Source organism: Anser anser, assembly GCF_964211835.1.
Source record: "Anser anser genome assembly, chromosome: 2".
NCBI lineage: Eukaryota > Metazoa > Chordata > Aves > Anseriformes > Anatidae > Anser > Anser anser.
Window position 1 is genome coordinate 22,307,685 of NC_139721.1, and position 14,874 is coordinate 22,322,558.

General features: G+C 34.7%; 1 protein-coding gene across 3 annotated transcripts in view; it reads right to left on the reverse strand.

Moving 5' to 3' along the window:
• Positions 1-1,963: 1,963 nt before the first annotated feature.
• The window catches only part of SPAG1 (sperm associated antigen 1), a 44,565-nt gene continuing 31,654 nt past the window's right edge, over positions 1,964-14,874 (reverse strand). For all 3 annotated transcript variants that reach the window (XM_083822593.1, XM_083822594.1, XM_083822595.1), the window contains 6 exons: positions 13,040-13,215; positions 9,734-9,875; positions 8,698-8,824; positions 5,363-5,527; positions 3,065-3,442; positions 1,964-2,943 (listed from right to left, as the gene is read on the reverse strand). In XM_083822593.1, coding sequence (XP_083678719.1) covers positions 2,812-2,943; positions 3,065-3,442; positions 5,363-5,527; positions 8,698-8,824; positions 9,734-9,875; positions 13,040-13,215 — 1,120 coding nt within the window. In that variant the 3' untranslated portion in view covers positions 1,964-2,811. The remainder of the gene's footprint in view (positions 2,944-3,064; positions 3,443-5,362; positions 5,528-8,697; positions 8,825-9,733; positions 9,876-13,039; positions 13,216-14,874) is intronic.

Sequence of the window (14,874 nt, forward strand, 5' to 3'; positions counted from 1 at the left end):
GTAATTTTAGCTTTCTGCTCTGCTATCTCTGGCAGTTCTGCCTCAGGCTGAGCAGACCTCTTTCATCTGGCATTCAAGCTAGAATGTATTATGAGAGAAGGTATCTTCCTGGACTACCTCTAGGCTTCTAGTAAAATGACTTTTTTCTAATCCATGTATTACTAATATATCTCCTCAACTTAGCAGGCCTTTACTATGTTCAAAACCAGTTTTCCTCAGATAACCACACTTCCCCTTCCACCACTAAAGATGCTAGAAACATTGTTAGAGAAAAATGATATTTTAAAATCTTATATCTTTTTGAACTCCTGACTTCATACAATAGTGGCTCTTTGATGCTTCTGTTCCGAGAAGATCCCTGAAGCAAACTGTTTTGGTGGCTATACCCCACCTAGAGTAGAGGTATAGTTTATAGTATAGAATTTGGGTTGGTCCTTTCCAACCCAAACCATTCTGTGGTTCTGAAATGAGGACGAGTTATGAGTAATAGGCCTTATGGCTGGAAAATATGTTCAGGAGAACGGTGCAAACACAAATCAGTAATTAATCTTTTATGTCAGTATGTGATAAAATAGGAAATGTCGTAACGGTACTTCAACTAATTTTCCACGTGTCCAACTTTGTTACATGCACGCATCTGACAGAGTGTGCTCAAACCTAGGTCACTGTTCCCTGTGAAACCTATAGAGGCAAGAGTCCAGCACTGCTCCTGATGGGTCACAGTGACAATAACCTCTTTGCATAGAGAGGCTGGGTTCTTCCTCCCTCCCTCTAACAACACGGTTTCTCTGATGCAGTCTGATAATTTTCCTCAGTATTATAGGAACCTTAAAACTAGCAATGGAAATAATCTTGTTAAGTAAAACACCCTACCTTAAAATAAATGTTGAAATACTCCTTTTAAAAGTCAGTAATTTTAATAATTTAAGCTGTTTTTAGCGAGGGGAAAATATGTGTTCTGTAAACATTGGAGAAAACTTCAGCAGGATTTTATGAGAAAAAAAATATTCTGACAGCCAAGTAGGAACTACAAGGAACCTACTGCGTTGATCAACAAAATATTCTTAAAATCTGTAATTTACAACCACCTTCAGCTCTGTTCATTCAAAGCTGCAAGCCCTAAAGCCGAATCACCTGAAACAAAGCTGCAGAAACAAAAGTTACCCATGGGGAAATACGGATAATCTATGTAGTAAAGCTGTACTTCTGTTGCAGAAGGCAATACCATCCCATTTGATTAAGGAATTAAGTCTCCACGCCAATCCCTACAAACCTGATAGTTTAAATTGTATTGCATTTCTACAAATGGAATGGAAACAAAATGCTCTCAACCCCAAACCATGTCAGTAAGCTGCATACGTACATAGCTTTCTCAGACACACTAAACTACAGCAGGAATGGACTGAAATCGCTATCAGAGAAATTAGCGAACATGAATACCTTTGTCACTACAACTGAAGAATAAACTGCCTGGCACTTCCTTGGATAAGTACAATTGGTTATGCACAGATAAGATCACCTACAGAGCTCTCGGACACATGACAATCTCACAAAAAGAGGACATCTAAGGACAAGAAGCATCAGTTGTGCTGACAGTGTTTTAGGAATTAAAAGCCATTCTTAGTATTCTACTTCAAGACAAAACTCATAAACCATGTCAGAACTGAAAGTCTGAAGAGTGTAGAACCAGAAATGAAGAATCCATAACCTGAACTTTTCAAGAAAAAAAACTTTAATTTTTAATTAATATACACCTGAGAAAAATATTATTTGAACAACATCCCTAGTGATACTGCTGCAGTGCTTGTGAGTTCAACATAGATTTATATCACATGTGCAAAGAAGGCATTGGGGTATTTGAAAAACTTTTAAGCTTAGTCTTGAGAAAATGCAGCTTTGTCTAAATAATACATAAAACATAAGTACTGCCCGAAATAAAACAAGAATCACATTGGTCCACAAAGCGGTTTTAGTTTTAGCTTTATGAATATGTCTGCAAACAGAAATACACCCAGTGTTTTAAATAATCTGATTACAAAACCCGGAGTTAAATATTTTTAATGTTAAGTGCAGCCACTTGTTCTGTTTTTCATCACTATTACTCTAAAAGCTGTGCAAACCAGCAATCCTTCTACACACAGAGAAAATAAATAATTCTCTGTGCACTAAAAATTACTTACTTGTTCGTCATTTAAAAAAAACATATCAATTCATTTAATAATTAATTATTTTGATTCAAAGTGTTCCATGACAAGCTAATGTATTATTCATTCACCTTTGCTGCTAAGCAGTACTGCACCAAAATATTTAAATCTGTTTTGTGTAGATCAGATGGTGAAGAAACAGATGGTCTGTAGTAGTTTATCTGAAAAATGTTTATACTTTTTGTAAACTCATTTTAGCAAAGCTATTGCTAACTGACCCGTTTACCTTGAAGACACTTCTTTATCACAAGAACATACAACCCACAAAATGATGACTAAAAGTATATTAGCTATCGTACCATCATGATATTTCACATTATATAAATGTAAAACATATATTTTATGTAAGTCTAAATAAAATCAGTATGCCAAACTTGAACTTTGTTACTGAACATAAAGGCATGCATTAAACTGTAGAGATTAAAAATGTGTACAACTACAAAAGAGCAGCAAGTTTTAAATGTGCATATACTATCAAAACAAAATAGAATCTAAACAGTCCACATAAAGACCCACTTCAACCCGTGCAAGCCTGCAGTGTTTATACAGGTATTTCATAAACATCAACTATATCCATGCAACAAATAAATTTTAACTTAAGTTCTTCTTAAAGTTCATAAACCTTTTTAAGACTCTCAAGATCTTCTGAAGAGTATTGATGATTCTGGTTTTCTGCAAGCAAGTCAAACAGTTGCTGAACCTGTTCTTTTTCGTTTTTGCTAAGAAGGCCCAGCACCACCTGAGAAAAGACATTATTTTATAATTAGCCCAAGCAATTACTGTATTGTTTCCTACTGAAATATGAAAATTTCCTCTAAGTTTCTGTTCAACTTAAGTACTCATTCAACCGAGGTTCTTACCTTAAATCTTTCTGCTTTGCTCAAGTAGAAAAGATGCTGATATACAAGACTGGGATCTTTTCCAAGTACGTAATATTCCAATGACTGGATAAAAATCAAAAAGGTCTCTACTTCAAGTTTGTTACTTAACAGCACTGGAAGTTTTTTGGGATCAGTAATTGTTAAAAGATCTGCACAAGCAACTTTATCCTTATTGGCATTCACTACATTTATAATCTGACCAAAGTCGTAAGCATTAGATGGTTCGGAAATTGTCAGTTTTTCAGAGGTCTTCAATGGCGTGCTCTTTTGAACCTCTTCTTTAGAAGTATCATCATCAGTCACAACATCTTCTGATGCAGCAAACTGCCCCTCTTCCTGTTCATCAGATTCAGTCACCTTCACAGAAGAAATAGCATCAACTCATTAATTTCGTAAGCTGCATGCATATATTCAATAATAATGTCAATTCGTTATAGTTAACATTTTACTCTTCATAAAAGAAAGGCTCCTACTTTTCTCTATATCCTACTTCCCCCCCCAGAATGGTACCTTTCTAATTTAGCTTTACAGGTTTCTTTCTAGTCAAAAGCGTGTATTTTATATTTCCTTTCACTGCAGAAAGACATCTGAAGCACCCCAGGAGATTGCTAAGGAGGACTGTATGCATGTAACTAAACGTGAAGTTGCAGAACACAGGCAGAACTGAAGTTTAGCCCCCAGATAGCAGTGTTCCATTTTATTGCCATGACTTCAGAATAGCACAGGCATACAGCAGTGGCATCAGGCTGCTGTTCAGGCTTGTTGTGGAAGCAGAAAGCTCACCATGGTGTAACTGCATGAATACCCACTTAATGTCTTCAGAGCTTGCAGGCTGTACTGAATTTCATGAAGCGGTTGCAATAAAATTAGCCTTGGGATCAACTACATTTGCTAAAATCCATTTCAAACCATCAGGAGTCGTGGGATTAGTACAAACTGACCAAAACAAACCACTGAAGGGGATCTCTCCAGCTGATGCCAAGCTTTTGGAAAAGTCTCAAGATATTGCCTTGTACAGTATCAGTGCTGTGCCGGGAGCCAGCTTAGTCATTTCCGCAGAGCACTGCACTGGGCTTATAGAGCTTTTGCTCTGTTCGTCAACAATCATTACTATCCACAGAGGTATCCGTCTTACATACAATTATAGCTTGATTAAAATGCAATAATGATAAATCAATTTCTAATTAAATTTTCCCTAGTTATCTTTGCAGTCTGTTTTCACGGAATTCCCATGTATTACAGTAGATAAGACAGGGAATGCTCTTGAAGGGGACAGCTATAATTACGATAGCAAATATAAATGCTTCCTGCCCCACCCCTGGAAAAATTACCACTGCCAGTAATGCAGTTAGCTGGTCTCTGAACAATGCCTTCACTTCCCAGACCTCCTCTGAACACTCTCCAAGTCCCTTTGTTTGTCACAACTCACAGCTTAACTAACATTATTCCCAGTAACACCAGTTATGTAAAGTCCCATGAACTTGTGACAATGAAGTGTATCAATAAAACAAGTTGTTTCTATATTAAAAATTCTGTTACACCACCATTTTGAAATTACACAATCAAATTACAGTCTCAGTTTCATACTGTATAGACTAGAACTTGCATCTTTTAAACAGAAAAGGGAAAAAAACACATTTGTAAAGGACTAGCAAAGTTACGATCCAAAAACATCAGATGACTGAGAAAATCCCTTCATCACCTAATCCAACACACAACTCCCCAAAGCTAATATTTTGATCTTGAATGTAACATTACATCCTGCATTTCTTTTGTAAGATTCCACAGATGTTTCACCCATACCATTGTTCTTTAAGGCAGGATTTTCTTCTTTGGACCAGTAATTTTACTACTAAGGCAAGAACAGCCAGCACGTCTGCTAACAATGAACCTCTGCCAGAGGTTTCCTGAGTAGCACAGACTTTAAAAGAAAAATGGCTATTTGTCAGCCACATTCTGTAAAATAGGTATTTCAAAGTAAGCAGTTTTTGTTTACAAGGAGCATATGCTCAGGCTTAATGCCATCTAAATGTACTTTTTTCATTTCTGCTGTGGTTATGAATGTACCTCAAAGCATGCCAAGCTTTACTAAAGAACACAGTGGATGCCAAACACATCTTATGTAAGAATCTTCCAATATGCCCTCAGAATAACATTAAATATACAACCCCACCCCCCAAAAATATATAGCTAAGGACTGCAAAACAAAACCTTTAACAGTATTTTTTCAAATGTGTGGCTTCTGTACTGCTTGCTTTTAAAAATGAACAGATATACCTCTTGTATGGTTATTTTCTTCCTTTGCTTTTGTAGACTGCCAGTTACAGCGCTGCTGCCAAGGTTAAGCAGTTGGGTTACCTGCTCTAGTTCATTTTTTGCCTCAAGAACATTTGGATCTATTAGAAGGACTTTGTTGAGATCATCAACACTGGCTTGATAGTTCTGTAAGTAAAAGGGAAAATATTTTTTTTCAATAAACACACCACTAGAAATATAAACTGTAATCACCATACTGTCCTTTCCAATTAAGAGAAATAGAAGTGCTAGAATCTTGACACTAAGTAGATAAAAATCATCTAAATACAGTGTAATTTCATTAAAGGAAGAAAAAAATGAAACCACGGATGAACTTGAATATTTTGTGAAACAAGACTTCCTTATTAAATATGTACTATGAAATAATTTATGTTCTGAAAACCATTTCCTTGTGCCAGTGAATGGCTTACTGAAGATTGCTGCTTTTAAGCATAATTGCTTAACGCTGGAACACCTCCTGAAGATTAATATAATGCTAGACCATCAACAGTTTGCATATTTGCTTTGCCAATGAAAGAGAGTCACCTGAGTTAAAAATATGCCTAATCTTCCTGGGCATCACTTCAATAGATAACCTCTTACAGGTTGACATGGGAAATTTATGCTAATACTTGAGAAGACTGAGATTACTTTACAAATTCTGGAATAACCAAGATAAGGACAAATAAAGAGACAGAATGACATTAGGACATAATTCCTCATGGATCAGTCTTGTGATTTATTTAATGTTTTAACTTCTAATTTTGGCATTAAATATGAATTTTCATATTAAGTTTTCTGGACAGATGAAGTTAATAGCAGCATCAGTTCTGAGGAAGACTGAAACACCACATGAAAAAAAAAAATCAAGATACCTTGAAGGCTGGAGTATCAAAAATAAGAATGACATGTAACTGCAGATAGCGAAAGACTATGCAGAAACACAATTTCTTCAAGTGAGAGACCCAATATTTCTTCTGTTCCCAAGCAGTATCACAAAGTTATCTTAAGTCATTCATATTACTACAGAAAAAAAAAATGTCCTCTGATGTACCACTTGAGGTATTTCCTCTGCAGCTTAACTGTAATTAAAGCACCAGTCTACAAGACACTCATCATCTTTTCTATCCAGAATATTTTGTTCAATACCAATTAACTGTATTCAAGGTGCAGAGCCATTGCAGTAAGTCTGTAAATTAACCAAAGTTTGCTGTATTATGAACAAAGAGTTAAGAAAACCAGAATTATTCAGCCTATGCAAATGAATGCATGAAGGAGACAGATTGCTTTCATCAAAAACCAGCTACCATTTAAGCTAAAGCACTGGAACTACAAATGCGAAGATTCACAACTACAGAGAAATGAGGTTCCAGAACAAGGGTCAGAAAATAACCAGTCCTGGGTTTCAAAGTGCAGCCTGCCAGATTTCGTGACAAACTCATTTGATATGGTTGTACCCAAAGCAAGGAATTGACTATCAGCTGTAGGAGATACAGGCCAGTCCCACGTCCCACGTTATAGGCCTAATTCACCAGATGAGCATGATTTCCATTCTGATCTTCCTTTACATCTCAGTGAATCTATAAAAATAATTTACTACATTAAATGCCACTGCAGCTTTCTGCCAAATAAATACCCAGATATTTATAAACAAATAACACTTTCCAGCTTAGTTACATCTTTGCCTAAACAGATGCATCTAGTCAGTAGTATCTTTTGTTACACAGTCATTTGTCAACCCCAGATCACTTTTGTTGCTTCCTCTGGTATTACCACTAACTCACAACCCTAGAACTTGAAATAATAAAGGTATTAAATCCAACCAAAATGTATGTTTTTTTTTTTTTTTAAATATTTACAAAAAAACTGCTAAACCGTTTTTCCAATTCTTGACATTCTTTGCTAGTGTGTAATTCTTTTTTTTTTGACCAGTAGATTCACTATTTGTTTTTGCTTCTATTTATACTATTTATTTATTTTTGTTATTAACTCCAACAACATACAGTTACAGATGATTAATACCTGGGAGCTTGGTACAGCTACAAAAAATGATTTTACACAAAATGAATACTTTTCACCTTCTCTGAAAATTAATCAAAGGAAACCCTCAAAATTTTGTAGCTACTGTAACAGAGGAACACATTTATCATCAAAAGATTCTCATGGTTACTAAGACCTAAATTTGGTGTTGTAACATAGAATGTGAATAGTCAGGTATCCTGATAAGCACATACAAACTGTTCAAGTGATTTGTAGGCTGAGTGACAACGAATTTTTGTTAAGGCATCAAACATAAGGGAGCTCTGATGTAAGTATTCCTTTGAAGAACACTGCTAGAACTTGGTGGATATTTGGAGTGATCACCTCCAGTTACAAAAAACGCAGGAGAAAGCGGTTAAGATCTTTGTTTAAAGACACTTGTAAAATTTAATACAAAGTAGATGATGAAAGCTGACATCATGAGACAACAGAAATGAGAAGCTGACCGTTCAATACAAGAGTTGACAGGTAGAGTAAGGATTACTATGAAGGAATTATGAAGTATAGAAAAGCAGTTAACTCACCCAGTGAAGAAGGGGGAACCAACAGAGTGATGGACAAAATGACGGTTCAAATGATGTAACATGACATTTGCAGTCACACTCAGGATGGATATGAGCAATATAAGACCGTGTTTTATCAAGGTCAGATAAAATGATACTCAAGGAACTGTGATATAAGACAGGGATGGTACAGACAACTTCAATGTGCAGATGGAAAAGAAAAAGGTTCAGTCCCCATACTGCCCACAGAGTGAGAAAGGAACTCTCTGACAAAGGTTTGTAATGTGTTTAGAGGAGGAAGAGGGAAGAAAACAAAGATAATTAAAGGCCTGGTACAATACTGACAAGCAGTTATACATGCGCAGATGCCAAAAGACAGCTTGAGATTTTAGTTTGGACAGATGAAGACAGACTTGAAAAGAATCTGCGTGTCGTTACCAAAGATATAGTGAACACCCTGACAGGGAAAAAAAAAGATTGTGACACCCAGAAGTATATTAGAACATTAGAACAGTTGAAACTTGCTTAGCTAATCTCCAGTCAAAGCTCATTTGTTCCAATATTCTTGTCTTTTCTCAAGTTACTGCAAGTCAACATGAAGATTTTTATGTTCCAAAAATATGTATATTTTATGTATGCCTAATGCTTTGCAAAGTAATAAATCATCAGCACTGCACGCTTTGTGTTCGTTGACTGCAACTACCTGATTGCCTTTGAAGAGGATAAGCAAGTTTAGAAGTGCTTAAAAATACCTGTCATGTTCTTTTTCCTCACCTGTAATCCTTTGTACGCTAGTGCTCTTCTATAAAAAGCTTTAATATTAGAATCTTCTATTTGAAGAACATGATCACAATCTTGCTTAGCCTCTTCATATTTATACAGTTTCAAGTAACAGAGAGCTCTAACACAGAAAAACAGAATACACTGCAATATAAGTAAATTCTAGCATACTGTAGTGCCAACAGTATCTGACTCATAAACGTTAATTACAATTATTTCACACAATCTTAATGTGTCTTTTATTTTTTTTTTTTAGAGTACATCAAAACCACTAAGTATTAATGACATCACTGGATGGATTTAGAGAATTCCTGTAATAAAAAGTCAAAATTCAACTATGAATAATGCTTGAAGTTAAGCAGGTACGTACACATTTTAGAAGCGGAATTTATCTTAGGTTAATATGATAGTATACTAATGGATACAATAGGGATCCTATACAGCCATTCTGGGTAAAAAAGTGCTCTAGATTAAATAACCACTACTACCTTCTGTACCTAGTTATAACTTGAAAGTCTCCTATTCAAGTATCGGCCTAATCAAATCCTTCTTAGTTCGTGGAAGCTGATAGGATTACAGTATAAAGAATTATATGGCAGAATTAGGTCAACCTTTAAAATAATGCTGCTGTGTGACCAGGTTCCTACTTTTATTTTTGCACTATGCCCATTCTCTGAACTATTATTCTTCATGGTTGAGATACTGCTACTGCACATTAGTTTTTAATTAAAATCATACCAGTATTCTCAAAAACAATCTGCAAAACACTATGTTAATTATAACTTTTACTGTAGCTTATTTTACATATATCTTAAAGTCTTTATATAACTATCAGTGACATTAATACTTGCTCCCCTTGGGAAGTAATGCTGTTTAACCAAAAATCAATTTTGTTCTTAGAAACACTTATCAAGCAGGAAAAAAAAACTTTCTTTACAACAGTGACTGAAGTGATGAGAAATCTCTATTTGCAGTAGGAAAATGTAAGTGTTGTTATTCCACAAAGGGGGGTTAAATTTTAAATCTTTACCTGTTAGTGTAGATTGTACATTCTTTGTCATTTAACTTCATGCATTCGCTGTATTTATTTACAGCTTCTTCGTATTTACCGTTCTTTACGAAATCATTCCCTTCGTTTTTTAATGTCTTGAACTCTTCCTCTGCTTTCTCACCTATGTAACAAAAGGATCACATTGTTACCTAAGAAGGTCAGTGCATTAAGGGTAACTGAGCAGTCCACCCAGACTTAAGAATAAATGCCAGGCACCTGGAGGATCTTTATCAGTTTGCACATTGCAATGTGTGTTCCCAATCTCCCTGATGCTCTAAGAAAGGCATGAACTAACCTATACACATTTGGCACAACATATACCTTCCAATGCACCAAGTTAACAGTTTTGCTGAAAATAATGTGAATGCAAATAGACAGCTCTACACTTTTACCTCTTCCTGTCAACGTGTTCTGTGCAGTACAGAGGGATTATGCATCTCCACTGACATACTGACTTTATTTACAGTGGTGGAGATTTGATAAACAGGATTAAAGGCCTTCTAGATCTTCACCATCACACCAAAAACCGTAATTTCACCTAATATTCTTTCTGCAAGCAACTGATCCATCATAATTTTGATGTTAAACTGACAATGACAAACAAATCATCACATCAGTTAGGGTTAGTGATACATCAATAATAGTCTGTTAATGATTTCTATAAAAAAGATGCTTTCAGAGTAACCTGAAAACATAAAATATATATATATATTTTATATATATATATTTATTATATATATATATATTATATATATTTATATATATATATATTATATATATATATTTTATGTTGTGTTGCTCTTCAATAATTTTCTTTCCTTCTAAACTCCACATCCTTTGTTACATGTGCTTCTGGGTTAGTCTGCATTTTTTCATTACGTTTGTAGTGGAAAACCAATCCTGACTGCAGTTTCATGTCTAAGTGTGAGCAAACAAAATTTAGTGAGCAAGCAAAAATTAGTAACATAATTCCAAGTAAATAACATTTGAAAAATCTGTTTTCTGTACCTTGCTAAAAGAATATGAGCCCCCTGCCAAGCTTCAGGTTTTAAACACTGCATATAAAGAAGACCATTTTAACCAATAATTAGGCTCAGTGAGCTCTTTTAAAAAAAATACGGCAGTCTCTGATGCCAGAAAACTACATGCGGACTTGGGGAAAAATATAAATAACAATCTGAAAGCAAAGCAGATTTAAGCAGGAAACATAACTAAATTATAGCTCAAGTTGTTAGGACACAAAAAAAAACAACACACAATCGTTGCAAAAAAAAATGTCAGCTACGCATAATGTTTAAATAATTACTGAATGTTATTGCTGGCACGCTTCCAGTGCCAGCTATTACCAGGGGTCTCACTGGTTTAATACAAGTCCTAGAAGGCAACCACGATCTTTGAGTTGGCCTTCAGTGAAGAAAATGGTTACACGGCTTTCATTTACTATTTCTAAAAACAAAACCCACTCTATTTGAAATACATTTATGTAAGTTTTTTGTATCAAAATCCTGCGGACCACACTCCATGAAGATATTGATGGCTGATTTCAGTGTGTTTCAGAACAGGTTAACGTGATCATCACTAGTGTTCTGAGGAACTGCTTATCTTCATGCTTTTCACTATGATGATCTTCAAGTTATCTCTCTTCACAATGTTACACAAGGTTATATAGATGTAAATTTAATCCTTACTAGTTAAAAGGTTTAGATTAAATAGGTTGGTTATACAATGAAATAAATTAAAAACAACAAATTGCATCCCTTAATAACAGGGAAAGCCTGGAGTACAATCACTACAACAAAAACAATTTTCAACCTAAGAATTTCTGTTTAATAGCAACCCATTTGTGCAAAACATCAGTTTTCTACTGTATTTCAAAAATAAATGCTAAATCCAATTACTGCCCAATCCTGAAGAGTGATAAATCAGTAATGTGCTAACAACGCATATAAGTGCTAACAACAACTGTAATGGAAATACTTAAGTCACTGGAAATTTTAAAAAGTAACATTGTTATGAATTTAATTGAACTTAAATTATACATTGATATTCTTCACGTTCCATAAGTGAAAAACAACTTTCTGTAGTTTACCATACTGTTTACCATGCTGTTTACCATACTTCAGTTTGCACTGTTATGTAGATCATACATACATTATGCTATTCTAAGTTTCTAGAACAATGCTTTATTCTTGAGAAAAACATCCAATTCTCAAAAATGCATGCATCTGTAAGTTGTCTGTTGTTCTATATCAGGTACAAATAAATTTAAAGATGATCTTTAAGGTAATATTGAAGTCCTTAAACTTGTAGGGCCCAAGAACGCAAAATATTTGTGGGCATGCATTATTTCAATAATGGATTACTAACAGACAACCACGTTACATATTTGGCGAACAATGCAGCTATTCTTTGCAGTCTCCCCTCTCTTAATCAAGGGGAGATTATCTTCAGTGCTAATTTTCTTTATATTGAAATAAACTTAAAAGGGAACCAATCAACAGTCAAGTAAGAATCAAAAATGATACAGCTGAAGACTTTGCAAGAAGAATCTTTAACATCAATAAAACAGAATCAGAAGGGTTCCTTCACTTGAATTGCTGGAGTAGAAAAAATAAAAACTCCAACAAAGGGGAAAAATCAGGAGGAACAAAGTCTCCTAAAGGAATAAAGCACTTGGCGCTTATGTGTAAAAAGTCTTAAACTAACGGTTTTGAAAGGTGACTACTGAATAGTCACAGTCAAAGTTGAAATCTGTACTTAAAAACATCAGAAGTGTTATTCTGTAGCCTGTTCAGTCTACCTGAAAAGCTGAACAATACTTCCACGAACAATTAAATGATGGCTACAGATTATGCAGCGGATTATGTTACTGAGGATGGGTTTCTGGTGTTGGTCTGGGGTTGTTTGATTGATTGTTTGTTTTGGAGGGGTGAGCGGGGGGGGGTGGGGGGTGGAACTACATTATAACTGTAGCATGAGGTTAGGGAAACCACTGATACTTGTGGTAGGACTCAACACACTGCTGGTGAGTATTTCTGCTCTATTTTATGTAGCTTTAGAAATGACTTGCTACAAACTAAATCATCTGGACTAAAAAAATTATCATTACTGTGGTTCCTTAAAGCACATTAACCCTTATTGTACCAAAAGACCATCATCTTATTTGCCTTTTCAAAAAAATAAATATTTTCTAAAGATGTTCTTTTGACATTATTAAATTGTATTCCATTTTTCAATTAACATTATTTTCTTGTATGTATATATACTTGCATTAGCTATACGTACGATTCATCTGCAACTGTTCTTCTCCGTTCGTATCTGTAGTATTGCTTGGCTTAACCTCTGAAGTAAAATTTCCTCCATCCCACCTGTGTCGCTGAGCAGCGACTGGGACAACTGGAATCGGTGGCAGTTTCTCCCTCCAACTAGAGCCATCCTGGTCAATTAAAGTCTTTGTTATTCTGAAAAAGAAAACTCCTATCAGCATGACTTTTCATATATTTATTTAATGCTTTAATAAACTACAGCCAAATAAAATAATGCAATGTTCCAATTTTCCCCAAAACAACCAAACAGTTATCCTTAAGACTAATGAAAAAAAGTTACAGCAGTCAACACCATTGAATTAATTTATTTGATTCAGACTTTTTTTCCATTTTAAATTAAAATACTTATGCTAGTATGTAGGAGACAAGAAACTGACATCAGCTACATCTATAAATATTTAAGCAAATGACTTATTTTGCAACTAAGCTCTAACTGCTGCCTGAAACACGCAGTAAAGAAATAGAGGAAAGACATTTAATTTTGCTTAGTTTTCTTAGGTGTTCATTGGTGTTATTTGAAGCATAAGTAAAATACAATACACTCAGATATACAAGTGGTACCTAAATTTGCCAGTGTCAAGCAAAACCTCTTACACAATAATTACCTCTTACATAGCAATTTTGTAGATAACCAGTGTAGGTCATAAAGTATATATTAAATTACATTTTATACAACAGTCAAATTTTTCAAATGATCATTCTTCATCCCCATTTAAAAAGGCAAAGAAAAATATATTTGATCTTTTCAGTTTCTCTTTAACCAATGCATTTATTTTGACACGCGAGAGGTTCGAGTCAAAATGCACTTAAGTGGGAGTTTCCCATTGCTGTGATATATTTTGGAGCAAGACCTAAATAAACACGAGTAAAGCCATATAAGACTTAATGTTTCTGTTACATTTTTTGCAGTGTTTTAAAAGACAACAATCAAACAAAAAAAAACCACACAAATTAATCTATGATGAGAATAACATTGATGTAAGTCTTCTGATATCAAAATAAACGGCTCTTAAGTTCAACTGGTGATAAGTCTAACATATGCTTTAACAAAGAAAAATCCTCAGTTCAGTAGTAAAGCAAGTCACATTGATATTATGGAAGTCATTAAACTGAAATTTGCATAATAGGTGTGTTTCCATTTAACACAAGTTTGAAAACATACTACATGAATACTCTTCAAAAAAAATTGTTACCTTGAACGTGACATGAATGAGATAAAATGAGTATAAATAACCCAAATAAAGTTTACTTCCTTGATTTTATTCTCTTTAAGTATTTGAAAAATGGCTACACACTAATAATAATAATAAATCCTCAGTGAAAGATTATGGCAATAGAGTCAAAGCAATTGGGACCAAATTCTTTTCCAATTTGGGTCTGAGAGAAGAGCCAATACAAGAAGCAGCATCTGTTCTCATATTATTTCAGACTCACGGAATGGTTAAAGTTGGCAGGGACCTCTGGAGGTCATCTGGTCCAACCCCCTGCTCAAGTAGAGACAACTACAACAGGTTGCCCAGGACCATGTCCAAGTGGACATTTATTGTAAAACAGAAATTACCAGTGTATTTCAATGATGTAGATGAAAAACACTGTTCGTGGAGCAATATAACGTGATTTTATGTATTACATAAAATGAAACATACCATTTTGAACTGAAAATAAGTTCTTCATATACAGAATATCACATTTTGTAGTATTATATCTCTGTTCCAACTCTTTCTAAGTGAACAAGACTATTTTTCTATGTATTAGCTGCACATGCCCTTTCAGGGCATTCCTCTATCTGGATGA